Source organism: Hipposideros armiger, unplaced genomic scaffold, assembly GCF_001890085.2.
Source record: "Hipposideros armiger isolate ML-2016 unplaced genomic scaffold, ASM189008v1 scaffold_304, whole genome shotgun sequence".
Taxonomy (NCBI): Eukaryota; Metazoa; Chordata; class Mammalia; order Chiroptera; family Hipposideridae; genus Hipposideros; species Hipposideros armiger.
Window position 1 is genome coordinate 1,610,046 of NW_017731654.1, and position 14,078 is coordinate 1,624,123.

Sequence of the window (14,078 nt, forward strand, 5' to 3'; positions counted from 1 at the left end):
GTCGCTTCACTGGCCCATGTTGGTATTATCTTTGCGCTCTTCCCGGTGAGGTAGGTTGGTCGCCAGCCACTGGACGGCCACTCATGGCGGCTCTTGGCAGCTCACACCGGCTGCCAGTGGCTCACGCGAGCTGCCAGCCACTCACAGTAGCTTTACGGCAGCCCACTGCAGCCTACGCTGTTGCCGGCGACTCACGGCAGCCCAGCTCCAGGTCGAGCTGTTGTTCAGCATCTTAGCTGTAGAGGACGCAGCATCACTGGCCCTAATGTGGGATCCGAACCAGGGCCCTGCTGCTCAGAGCTGGCATCCCAAGCCAGCTCTTAACTAACACGCTACTCGGCGAGCCCTGTTTATATGTTTTTAAAAAATAATTCCATTTTGTCTCCACTGTTAGCTTGTAAACTATATCTCTTTATTTTTTTAGTGGTTTCTCTAGGGTTTACAATAGTTTACCTTCAAATAATTTTTTAGTGGTTGCATTAGGGTTTGTAATGTACAACCTTAACTCATCATAGTCTACCTTCAAATAACATTATACCACTTCACATATAGTAAAGAAACATTATAGAGTTTATATTTCTATTCTCCTATTCTTTGTGCTATTCTTGTCACAAATTTTGCTTCTACATGATTGATATAAACCTCATAATACATCATTTATTTTTGTTTTAAAAAGTCAGATATTTTAAAGGAGATTTAAAAATGAGAAAACAGTCTTTGATATTTAGCCCCAAGTTGACCATTCCTGGCGCTCTTCATTCCTTTGTGTAGGTGCAGTTTTCCATCTGGTGTCATTTATCTTTGGCCTGATGAACATCCCTTGACATTTCTTGTAGTGCAGGTCTGCTGCTACAACATATTTGTTTTGGTTTGTCCTGCTAAATCAAAGAAGTATTTATTTTGACTTCATTGTTGAGAGTAATTTTGCTGGGTAAAACATTCTAGGCTGAGAGTTGTTCTTTGAATACTTTAAAGATATTGATCCATTTTTTTTCTAGCTTGCATACTTTTTGCCATCAAGTCTCCTGTCATTTTCTGTTGTTCTTCATACTGTGTTTTCTTTCTCTGGCTGCTTTTAAGATTTTTCTCTTAATCAGTGGTTTTTAGCAGTTTGATTATGGTGTACCTTGGCATGCTTTTCTTTGTGTTTCTTCAGCTTGGGGGTTTATTGAGCTCCTGGCTCTGTGAATTTATAGTTTTCATCAAACTTGGAATCATTTTGATTAGTTTTTTTGCTGCCCACTAGGACTCTTCCACTCACTGGTGGGAAGACAAAATATTCCCAGCTCCATGTAGTTTCAAGAATCGTTCTGCCTACTGCTTTTTGGTAGTTATTTTTTAGAACTAGGTCGTTTCCTATCTAGATAGTTTCCTCTTACATTTGTGCAGATCAGTGCTAAGCCAGAGACTCATGAGGAACCCCCTGTAGATATCTAGAGAGGTCTCCCATTCTCTCTCTCTCTCTCTCTCTCTCTCTCTCTCCTCCCGCCCGCCATCTCCATTCACTGTGATATTCTGCCCCATAAATCCTAGCTGCCTTGCTTTCCCTGAACGCCGATCTCTGTCTCCTCACTTCACTGAGACTGCTGGACTCTGCCTGGATTTTCACTCCCTGCTCTGCAGCCTGGAAGTTATCTCTGGATAACTAGGGATCATAGTCCTGTATTACCTATTACTCAGAGTCTGCAAACCATTGTTTCATATATTTTCAGTGTTCTAGTTGTTTGAGGTAGGAGAGTAAATCTGACCCCTCTTACTCAGTCTTGCTTGAAAGTGGAAGTGTCTCTCATGTGTACTGTATTTAAGAACTTCCTTTAACAATTCTTATCAGCCTATGGAGACAACCTGTTTGTGCACAGCAGTAGGAACGTGAATTGCCTTTCTCAGTTGCCTGGTGGATAGGTGGCCCTGTACCATTTTTGTGCTCACCTGCAAGCTGGCCTTAAATACAACAGCTAAGTTTGAAGCCAGGGGGATATGTGTTTTGGGGCTTGCAGTGTTTGCTTCAGTAAGGCACATCACTGGGGAAGAAACTTAGCTGCAGGAAGCTAAGTTTAACTTAAGTTTAACTTAAGTTTAACTGTACTTTTGGTGGCTTTCTTTTCCTTCATGACATCACCCTTCAGTGAAGGACTACCAGCTGGTCCAGAAAGGAGGACAGGAAGTCAGCAACTCTCAGGCCCAGCTGAGCCAGTACTCCCAGCACTTTGCCTTTATTGCCAGTCACCTTCTGCAAACCAGCATGGACAGCCATTGTCCCGAGGCAGTGGAAGCAACTTGGGTCCTGTCCCTGGCCCTCAAAGGACTATATAAAACGCTAAAGGTAATGGTGGGTTTTTTCCATTTGCTCATGAACATGACTGATTTAACATCTTTTTTTTTTTTAATTAAAGTTTACTTGGGTGACAATCGTTAGTAAATTTACATAGGTTTCAAGTGTACAGTTCTGTAATACATCATCTATATATCACATTGTGAAAAAGCCTTTCTGAGAAGGTGAAATTTGAGGTGCTAGATAAGGAGTGTGGGCAGAGTGTTGCATGCTGGCAGAGTAGCAAACTCCAGGAAGAGTCATGGATGCCTGGGAGCAGAAAGAACACCTCCCGGGCTTCAGCACAGTACAGAAGAGGGAGATGAGACCACAAAGCAGTCAGGAAGCCTGTAAGACCTTGTCAGTCATGAATGGGGACTTGGATTTTAGTCTAAAGAGCAGTGGAAAGCTTTTGGAAGGTAGAGAGCAGGAGAAGGACATAAAACCCCCTGTACTTAGCATAGGACTTGACTTAGCACATAGAATATACTAGGCTTCAGAAATATTTGTTGAGTGAATGAATTAAAGGGTGAATGAACAGACTTAGGTTATGGCTAAGATTCAGAGTTTCATCCTTTCTGCTGACTGGAATTTTCAGCAGAAGATGAACTTGGGCCACTAGCTGAGCCTGGGCTCTGAAGGAGGCTTGCTGCTCCCTACTGACTCTTACCTCCTTCACTATGTGGCAGTTGCAAATCATTCTTTTTCTCTTTGCAGGCTCATGGTTTTGAAGAGACCCAGGCTACCTTCCTTCAGACTGATTTGCTGAAGCTGCTGGTGAAAAAGTGCAGCAAAGGGACTGGCTTCAGCAAAACGTGGCTCCTCCGGGACCTGGAAGTAAGAGATGAAGGTGGCTGCGGCTACTGCTACCTGATGCAGATTTACTGGCCTGGGAATTAGAATGATCAATTAGTGATAGCTGGTTCTGTCCTGTGTGCACTCATTCTGTGCAGTTGTTAAAACTGTGTCTCATGTTTGTCTTCCCTTTTGGAAATAGGGGTTATCACACCTGTCCTCCCCTGTCAGGGAAAATGAATTTGATGTTTGTTCAAAGAACACTGGAAGAGAAGTATTTTATGAAAACACATGGTTGACCATTGTATCATGGTAATAAAGTGTGCCCTTGAATTATTATTTCCCTTTAAAGTTCCTTTGGGCTAAGATCAACATCTAAATTTGTCCTCACTTATGTTTATTTTATGGAGAATTTAGTTGACAATTCTCATTTTATTACTATTCCCCATAGGCCTTAGATTGCTCTTAGTAGAATGACTGTGATTCCCTGTGGAGTTTCTGTACCAAATGCCAGGTCCACCAAAGTCTGCTGCTATGTGGGAGGGAGGTGATCAGCCGGCCATTCTCAGTCCCAAAAAGGCCTGAACTTGAGGAGACAGCTCACAGTTGCCACAAGAGGATTTGGTTAGGTTTTAGGAAAATATACAGAAACATATTAATAGATAACCTGGGGAGCATTTGAGCTCTTGTTCTTAGGCAGTATTTTAAATAAAAAAAATTATTATTTAAATAATAGAACCACACTTCAGAAAATTTGAAAAATAGAAAAGAAAGAAAAACTCTAAATTTCACTCCCCAAACACAGCTACCATTAGTGTTTTGTGTATTTCCTTATTCTATTTTTTCTTCTGTGTCTGTACTTTTTATATATATATTTGGATTATACAATGAGCATGGTATTCAAATAAATTGAGATCACATCATGGCCATTTTCTAAGTTGCTAGTTTTCATAACTCTTGGGTTGTCGGCAAAGTCATGACGCATTTTTGCAACGAAAACCATAGAAAAAATACATCATGACTTTTCCGACAATCCAATACCATTTTTATGGCTACCTATGATACATGAAGGTAGATTTCAGTTTTTTGCCATTATTAATGTCACTGACCATATTATGAATAGAACTTCTTACGTATGTGTTTCGTAGAAGACGATTTATTGGGTCAAAGGCTACGAACACTTTTATAGCTCTTTACATTTCACTAAAATGCATTCTAAAAGGATATCAGTTTACACGGTCAGTGGCTACATTAATAATCACTAAGTTCCCCCATAGTTTTAGTTAGCATTTTTTTATTACAAGCACAATTGAACACTTTCATTTTTCTTTACTAATTTTACTTTTTTTGTGTGAATTCTGACATCTCTGTAAAAAGTTAGTTCAAATATTGTCTACCCTTTGAGTGTTAAAGACATGCGTAATCTTCTCACTCACCAAACACTCACTTTTCTGCCCTGCCTGATTTTCTTTCTGTGTAGATTTTGTCCATCATGCTGTACTCTTCAAAAAAGGAGATCAACACTTTGGCCGAGCATGCAGACCTGGAGCTAGATGAGCGAGTGGACCAAGAGGAGGAGGTGGAACGGTCAGTCAGCAGCCCAAATGAGCCAGAGCAGAAAAAGCTAGACCCTCTCGAAAGCCTGGATGAGCCCACCAGAATATGTTTCTTGGTATGTTCTTTGGTCAATGTGTGGACTGAGAAAGGGACTCTAAGGAGTGGCTTCTCTTTGGCCTGCACTGTGTTGTAGGATCCACATGAAAATGCTTCAGTCTGGTGTCCTGAGCATTCACTTCCTAAAGACTCAACCTGTATTGTGCACAGCTGATCTAGAAGAATGGAGAAGCCCTTACGGCCGTAGTCCTTAACATTTTTGGATCATGGACCCCAAAGCTTTAGATCTTTTCTCCCATAAAATACACATTCAAATACACATGTGAATTTTTGCATGTGATTTCTGTACCCATCCATAAACCCCCAAATAACAGTCCCCCTTGTAGCTTCTCAGACATACTCTTATTTTCCCTGGATAATCCACTCTTCCTTGGAACGATGTGAAATGGGTGAGAGCTTGCACTTCAAAGGGTCTAACTATATGAAAAGTAAACAGAGTATGGGGCAGATGTCAGAAAAACAAGTACAGTTTTTAAAAAAATCAAAAGATAGTACAATATACTTAGATTTATGTGCCACTTGTCAAAATTGAGTGTGATACAGCAACAGAGAAGCTAGCAGTGAATGCAATGTGATAACTATTAATTATTAATATTGCATTTTGTTGGCATATTTCTTTTTGCATTTCCATGTTTTATATATTCCTTTGAATTTATAATAGTAATGCAAATTTTACAATCCATGATTTAGGACTTATAATTTTATATACTTTAAGTACCCATATGATCTTAAAGTATAACCTTTAGTAACTTTCGAAAATAATTGTTTTATCACTTTTGAGTTCAGATTATCAACAATGTATTAAAGCTCATTAAATTATGTCTCTCCTGCTTCTTCCCTGTGGCCTTCAGATGGCTCACGATGCCCTCAACGCCCCTCTGCACATTCTCCGGGCCATATATGAACTGCAGATGAAAAGGACCGATTCTTTCTTCCTGGAGGTTCAGAAGAGGTAAGGGACGTTTAGATGCGGCTGAAGTGCAGTGTGTGCGAGAACACGTGAGGGCAGGACGACATTTACCTCTTGCCAGACCTGGATAAAACTTCTGAAAGGCCAGGGAGCAGGTGTGGAACTGGTTTTTAGTTCTTCATAAAGCTATATGAAAGCTGATTGTGCTACACTGCATGGATCATCTTTGAGTTCTGTTGTATGTTCCTTTTGGAAAAACTACATTTGCAGTCTGCCTCTTACAGTCAACTCACTATGGATGCAGAAATGGAGGCACACCAAGGTTTCTCTCATATGTCATCCAAGAGAGCAAACAGTACAGAGCAGGACCTTCTGATCAAAAGTGTTTGTTTGTTTCTTTCTTTCTTTCTTCACCAGTGTACATTATGTTCATGTTTTTTCTTCAAGAATTATTATAAAGTGAACAGTATTTCCCTTCTCTTGGCCAGGAAGTTCAGGACTAGTTCTTGGGCCCTGCTCTTACTGAAATTCGTGTAGAACTTTACTTGTCTCTAACTAATCTCCTCCATCCCCATATCCTAGTTTTGACTTCCTAGTCTAATTTATATCAAGTTCCAATGTAATCTTTTTTATTTTTTATTTCATGTTTCTATTTTCCCACATGTATTTCTTATATGTTGCCTCAAATCCTTGTGAGAGTGAAGCAGAGTTGCATCAGTTAGGGCATAGTCTAAGCGGCTGTAACCCAGAAATACCATGGGTCAAGGAAGATAGGATCTGTTTTCCTTTCATGGAAGAGTCCAGAGGTAGGCAGCTGTCCAGGGTGGGTGGGCAGCTCTGCTCCACAGAGTGACCCCGTGCTCCCAAGGGTGGTGTTCTCATCTGTGTGGCCAAAACTGGCTCACCCACACTACCTCTGTTCCAGCCCAGAGGAAAGGGGGAAGGTAGAGAAAGGAGCGCATCCTAGTGCAGTCGGTTGAGTGTAGGCTCCGGAAGTGGCACACATCCCCTAACTGGCCTCCTGTTGGTAAGAACCTAGTTGCATCACTACATCTTGCGACAAGGTGGCTGGGAACTATGTCTCTAGCTGGGTTATGCTGTATCTTGTTAAAACTTCAGGGAACTTTGTTTCTGAAAGAAAAAGAGAATGGATCTCGAGGGACAGTTTGCATTCTCTGCCACAAGGGCATACATGCACATCTGTGTGCATGAATAAATGAATGCTGTGATGCCACGTAGTTTGCAAAATATGAAATTAATAATGTAATTGCAAAATAACAGGAAAATAACCCTGATGAACTTTTTTTTTTTTTTTTTTTTAAGATTTTTATTGGGTAATTGGGGGGATGGGAACAGTGATGGGGAATTGGGGGAAGGGGAACAGACAAGTTGCTGTCGTTTTGTTCTTCAATCTAGTTGTGGAGGACGCTGCTTCACTGGCCCAAGTTGGCACCATCATTGCGCTCTTCCCGGGCGAGGCAGATCAGTCGCCGACTTCTGGACGGCCGCTCACTGCGGCTGCTGGCCGCTCACGCTGGCTGCTGGCCGCTCACGCTGGCTGCTGGCTACATATGGTAGCCCATGGCAACCCACTGCCACAGGGACTGCAGCCTACGCCGTCGCCAGCGACTCACGGCAGCCCAGCTCCAGGTTGAGCTGTTGTTCAGCATCTTAGCTGTAGAGGGCAGTGTCACTGGCCCTCATATGTGGGATCCGAACCGGGGCCCTCTGGCATCCCAAGCGAGTTCTTAACCATCGCGCCACTCGGCCGGCCCCCTGATGAACTTTCTGACAAATTTCACTGCAGGTTAAACTCTTGCTTTCTGTAGCTTGTGTACCCAGCTTTGTGCTCCTTCTCTTAAGGTTTGATGGTGATGAGCTCACTACAGATGAAAGGATACGGACCCTGGCTCAGAGGTGGCAGCCCAGTAGGAGTCTGAGACTGGATGAGCAGAGTGCCAAAGCTGTGGATACCGACATGATTATTTTACCATGCTTGGTATGTTGCCTCCATCTTGGAAACAAAATGTCCCTGACTCCCACCCCACCCCGAATTGTGAGAAGGGCAGGCCTCTGTAATGGTGGTCTCTGTTTGTAGTCCCGGCCCGCACGCTGCAACCAGGCCACGGCTGAATCAAACCCAGTGACCCAGAAGCTGATCTCCAGCACAGAGAGTGAACTGCAGCAGAGCTACGCCAAGCAGCGACGAAGCAAGAGCGCCGCCCTCCTGCACAAGGAGCTGAACTGCAAGAGCAAGCGGGCAGTTCGGGACTACCTTTTCCGCGTGAACGAGGCCACTGCCGTCCTGTACGCCCGCCACGTGCTCGCATCCTTGCTGGCCGAGTGGCCCGGGCACGTGCCCGTGAGCGAGGACATCCTGGAGCTTAGTGGCCCTGCTCACATGACCTACATTTTGGATATGTTCATGCAGCTAGAAGAAAAGCACCAGTGGGAGAAGGTAATTAAGCAGGTCACACCTGGCACTCACCCCACTCGTTCCTCCTCTGGCCTCTCCCCACCCCCACCCCAAGTGTCTGAACAGGCTAGCCGGTGCTTCCCGTGTGACTCCCTGACAGGTGTGAATGCAGGACAGGCAGGGTAGGGTCATGATTGAACTCTCCCAGGTACTGGCCTAGAGCTGAGCTCACAGCCTGGGACTGACTTGGTACTCAGAGTGTTTGAAATAATGATCCCATGAAACCTACCCTTTGCAGTTTTCCCTTTTTGTTTTCACACAAGTCTAAGTCTCCTTGCTAGCCTGCCTCTACTCATGTCCCCTAGGGTGTCACTTAGTGTGAAGCCCAGGGGACAGGGTTAAGTGGGACTCTGATAACCTGTTCTCATAATACAGGAAGCCTTCCAGGAAGGTTTGTGTCTTTTGTTTTCAGCCATCATTTCTAGAATGTCTACCCCAGGTCAGACACTGCCAGCACTTATACCTGTGTTACATTATGACCCAGAGGAAGTTTTATTGGTGAAGAAATCGAGCCAAGCAGCTTCTCCAAGGCTCCCCGCTTCTGCGTTGCAGACATGGGGGCTCACCAGGGTCTATGCATTCTCTTAAGTCTAGTGCTCTAATTTTAAGGTGCAATTTAATAGGTAGAGGCCATTTTTTGTTTTGTTTCTGAATCAAATCTTCAGCTTGCTCTTTTAAAATAGTGCTGGGTTAGCAAATCTTCACAGGTCTAGAAGCAGCTCTTCCACCCCTTGCTGTGCAGAACTGGAGGACCCACATAGCAGAAAACGACCTGATCTAGAACCCAGGAGCCCCAGGCACTGTCACCAGCTGAACTAGAACATTTTGTCACCATCTTCCCAGTTTCCAAGTGAAAAATCTTGCTGCTTCCTCCTTCATCCCTGTCCCCTTGCCACCCTCACACACTATCTGCCCTCGCCCACTCTCACCGCTGCCCCACACACACATATGCAGTACATGAGGATTCGTTAAGAAGTGAATTTGTCCTCTAATCCTTAATTTGCCCATCTAAGGGCACCGCCAGTTTCTAAGTCCCCTAGATCCTTTCTCAGCCTCCCAGTCTTAGAGATGCTGGCAGATTTGCTAGAGCTATATTTCTCATTTGGAAGTGGCAAAAGGGAGCAGTTGTGCCCCTGCTGGTCCCTCTCTTAAACATGGCCTTCCCCCGTTCTCACCCCACGGAGCTGCTAGTTGTGCACCTCGCTCGGCATTTATCCCATTGTGCTGTAATGGCTTATCTGCTTGTCCACCCTCCTGCTAGGCTCAGGACTCGTCAGGGCCCAGGCCCATCTCTGATTGGTTCTGTGGTTCTTTCAGACCTCCTTGAAGTATTGCTCTGAAAGGACTGCAGCATCTGATGTACAGCCAGGGCCCCTTCCAGTGAGAGCTGGCTTGTGGGGTGGTTGTAGGGGGCGGGGTCAGGGTCCAGGATGATGCCAGCCCCTTTGGGTTGAAGTAGACTCTCCCTTCTTGCTGATGGGGCAGCTGGGTGGCCCTGCCACTGTTCGGACATGATGTTCCCTGCCTTGTGTCCCACCAGATCCTGCAGAAGGCGCTCCAAGGCTGCCGAGAGAACATGCTGGGGACCATGGCCCTGGCCGCCTGCCAGTTCATGGAGGAGCCAGGAATGGAGGTGCAAGTGAGGGAGTCGAAACACCCATATAACAACAACACCAACTTTGAGGTACGAGCCAGGATCGGCCATGCTTGCCCAGCCTCAGGACTCGCAGGGTTGAAGAGTAGCGTGAATGTCATCCACTTCCACAGCAGTTCTTTCCCCTCCGGACAGCCCTGGCCAAGAAAGTGCTTCCTTAGTCTAAGCTGCAGTCGGCCTCCCTGAAGCTCAGATTCCGTACAGCTGAGTCTCTTCTCCTGGCCTTGTTTCAATAGAAAACAGTGGCCCACCTGGTCCTGGAGGAGAGTCTGCTTTCCCTGCCGCAAGCTCCTGGGCGTGAAGCTTGGGCATCTTCTGGCAGTGAGCCTGAGTGGGGGTCTGGGTTTCACCCTCATTCTGCCTGTCTCCTGATGACCAGGCCACACCTTGGAGACTCCCACCCCTTAGTATAATCACTCAGAACTGAAAAGCCTCATTTTTCCCATCTTTAACTTTATACCCAGACAGGGAGAGAGGTAGGAGTTTGGATGAGGCAGGAGTGGGTGGCCTGTTGGTCTCAACTGACTTAATGCCACTTGCATTTCGTTAGCCCTTTTCAAAATGGTGGAGCTGGCAAGCCATAAGCTTCTGAATGGCCTGCACCCTATAACAATAGTGGTAGATGATACACTCATCTAGAACTTGGCTCTTGCGCAGCTGAGATTTTTGTTTTGTAGAAGTAAACACCTGCTCACCCTTTTCCTTCTAAGCCTCTTTTCTCCCGTGTTCCTGGGCTCCACCCCCACTTCCCCAAACCCACATAGACGCATCTAGTGAGTTACCAAGTTCTACCTGAAAGAATCACCTTACTTGTCTGCCACCCTGATGCGCCCCCTTGTCTGGCCTCCACCCCCCACTGCTGGCCTGGCCCCAGCCCTGGCATTGCTCGGCACCAGCTGTCAGAGTGATCCTTGCACAGCACAGACCTAAAGCTTTCTCCTGCTCACCACCTTTCCAGGGCTCCCCTTGCTGTCCAGACAGAGCATAAACGCCTTATTTTAGCATACCAGGCTTTCACTTGTTTCTGTCCCTGCCACCCTCTCCAGGGTCACGTGTCACCCCTGTCACCACCTCCCTAGCATATGTAAACAAAGTTCATCCTTTACCCCAGACACATCAAGCTTCTTGTTGTTCCCTAAACATGTGAGACTTTCCGGAGCTGGTCCTTTTGCCTAAAATACACCCCATATACGGGCTCATCCGTCTTACCTGGTCTCCTGCCATTCTTGCCTCCCTTACAGGCTCCTGTCCTCGTCATTCTTCATGACAGCCTGAGCATCCCTTCACTGGGACTTTTTTCTGCCCTCCCCACCTCTCCAAGTGCAGCCTGCCCACCGTGCCCCCATCTGCATGCGTGTCCTTCCTACTGTGGTGCAACCCACGTGTGTGCTCCCCATCCCAGCTGGCCTGAGAGCTCCTGGAGGGCAGGGCTGTGACTTGCGCACTCTGACATCCAGCTTCGGTTGCAGGACTTGGCCTGAAGCCAGCCCTCAGGAACCACCCAGTCATGACGAGTGTTCTTGTTCCCCTCCCTAGGATAAAGTTCACATTCCTGGTGCAATCTACCTCTCCATCAAATTCGATTCTCAGTGCAATACGGAGGAGGGCTGTGACGAATTAGCCATGTCCAGCAGCAGTGATTTTCAGCAGGATCGACACAATTTCAGTGGGTCTCAACAGAAATGGAAAGACTTTGAGCTTCCAGGTAGTAAATAAATACTTGGTTATATAGACTCTCAACACTAAGTATTTAAACTTAATACTGAGGAGGGAAATGGCTGGAGGATTTAAAGCAGGGTTGAATATATTTCATCAGAAACACCTTACTTGCCGTTCCCTGTTGCTGCAGTGTCCTGACCTGTCTCTGATTCTTATGTGACCCAGGAGATACTCTGTATTACCGCTTCACCTCTGACATGAGCAACACTGAGTGGGGCTACAAATTCACTGTGACAGCTGGACACCTGGGGCGATTCCAGACAGGTGTGTGCCCTGCTCTTTCCGTGTGCATGATCTCCCTGCCAGGGACATTGTGGGTATAGGTGCCATTATGTCGGTGATCCTTGTTCAAATCAAAGCAAGTACTTTTCTGTAAGACTTCCACAAATTTGTCTCACAAACCCCACATGTGTCACTCTTGAATATGCTATAGTTGGTTAGTTGTAAACTTGAGTGGCTGGATAGAAGAGCCATCTGTCAGGACCTAGAAAAGATGCTTGTTCTCTTAAAATCTGTCAGGGCATTTTTGCAAAATGGAGGAACTAACGATGTTGTTCCTATGTTGCTTTTACAAAAGGCATGATTTCAGGCAAAATTTAAATGATCCCAGTTATTTCAACCTATTAAAGCTTGAGCTGTTTATATTTTTAAAATATCTGGTTTTTTTGTGTGGCTTGGCCAGGATTTGAGATTTTGAAGCAGATGTTGTCAGAAGAAAGAGTTGTGCCGCATCTCCCGTTGGCCAAAATTTGGGAATGGCTGGTGGGTGTGGCCTGTCGCCAGACAGGTCATCAGCGATTAAAAGCTATCCACTTACTTCTGAGGATTGTGCGATGCTGCACCCACAGGTAAGCTGCCTCCTGGATGTGAGTCTTGCTGCATGTTTGTATTGCGACTATCTCCTCCTGCTCTGTGGCTTGCCATTTCACTCCACAGTGGTGTCTTTGATGAAAAGAAATTTCTAATTTTCCTATGTTCCAGTTCATCGATCATTTCCTTTATCATGTGTTTTTGTTGTCCTGTTTAGGACATTTTTGCCTTACTTGACCTTGGGTTCATGAATATATTTCCTATGTTGTTTTCTAGAAGCTTAACTGTTTTTTCTTTCACATTTAGATCTACAATCCATGTGGAATAAATTTTAGTGAATGATATGAAGTGTAGGGGTCAACATTAGTTTTTTCTCACAGGGGTCTCTACTTGACTATAAGGATCACCTTTTCTCTCACCACACTCTAGTGCCATCTTTATCACAAAGAAGGCACCTGGATATTCACGGATCTGTCTGGCCTCTCTTGTTCCGTGGGTCTTTTTGGTTATCCTTATGCTAACCACACTATATTAAATCTTGTAGCTTTGTAACAGATTTATATATCTAGTAGTATATACCCTTCAGCTTAGTTCTTCGTCTTCAAGATTGTCTTGGCTATTTTTGACCCTGTGTGTCCATATACATTTTTTAGAATTAGTTTCTTTTCCCAGCTTTATCGAAGTATAACTGAGAAATAAAATTGTGATATATTTAAAATACAGAAAATGATGATTTGATATACGTATACATTGTGAAAGAACTCCCGCCATCAAGTTATTTAGCATATCTGTCACCTCACATTGTTAACTTTTATGTGTGTGTGACAACACTTAAGTTCTACTCTCTTGCTGTAGTTTAGTTTTCAGCAGATATCTGTTATACAGATAGTATTGTACACTATTATCAACTATAGTCACTATGTTATATATTAGATCCTCGGACCCTATAACTGAAAGTTTGTACCCTTTTACCAACTGCTGCCCATTTCCCCCCACTCCCCACCCCCTGGTAACCACCATTCTACTCTCTGTTTCTATGAGTTTGACTTTTTTTTCCGATTCCACATATAAGTAATACCACGCAGTGTTTGTCTTTCTCTCTAGCTTATTTCACTTACCACAATGCCCTCTATGTTCAACCATGTTTTATGGGAAATGGCAGGATAGCCTTCTTTCTCATGGCTGAATAATATTCCAGTGTATGTATATACACTGCATTTTCTTTATTCATTCATCCATCGACAGGCACTTAGGTTGTTCCCATACCTTGGCTATTGTGAATAATGCTGCAGTGAACATAGGAGTACAGATATCTCTTTAAGATAATTTTATTTCCTTTGGATATATTCCCAAAAGTGGGATTGCTGGATCATATGATAGTTCTATTTTTTATTTCTTGAGGAGCCTCTCCATACTGTTTCCGTAGTGGCTGTACCAGTTGACATTCCCACTAACAGTGCACAAGGGTTCACTTTTTCTCCACATCCTCGCCAGCATTTATCTCTTGGTTTTTTTTTGTTTTTTTTTAAGATTTTTATTGGGGAATTGGGGGGATGGGAACAGTGCTGGGGAATTGGGGAAAGGGGAACAGACAAGTTGCCGTTGTTTTGTTCTTCAATCTAGTTGTGGAGGACGTTGCCTCACTGGCCCAAGTTGGCACCATCATTGCGCTCTTCTCTGGCGAGGCAGATCAGTCGCCGGCCTCTGGACGGCCGCTCACTGCGGCTGC

General features: G+C 44.8%; 1 protein-coding gene across 1 annotated transcript in view; it reads left to right on the forward strand.

The window, feature by feature from the left end:
- ZZEF1 (zinc finger ZZ-type and EF-hand domain containing 1) overlaps window positions 1–14,078 on the forward strand; it is a 106,488-nt gene that overhangs the window by 83,035 nt on the left and 9,375 nt on the right. Inside the window, exons 43-52 of the mRNA XM_019659838.1 lie at window positions 2,127–2,323; window positions 3,029–3,148; window positions 4,587–4,778; window positions 5,632–5,732; window positions 7,554–7,689; window positions 7,789–8,148; window positions 9,707–9,850; window positions 11,357–11,525; window positions 11,705–11,803; window positions 12,222–12,387. Coding sequence (XP_019515383.1) covers window positions 2,127–2,323; window positions 3,029–3,148; window positions 4,587–4,778; window positions 5,632–5,732; window positions 7,554–7,689; window positions 7,789–8,148; window positions 9,707–9,850; window positions 11,357–11,525; window positions 11,705–11,803; window positions 12,222–12,387 — 1,684 coding nt within the window. The remainder of the gene's footprint in view (window positions 1–2,126; window positions 2,324–3,028; window positions 3,149–4,586; window positions 4,779–5,631; window positions 5,733–7,553; window positions 7,690–7,788; window positions 8,149–9,706; window positions 9,851–11,356; window positions 11,526–11,704; window positions 11,804–12,221; window positions 12,388–14,078) is intronic.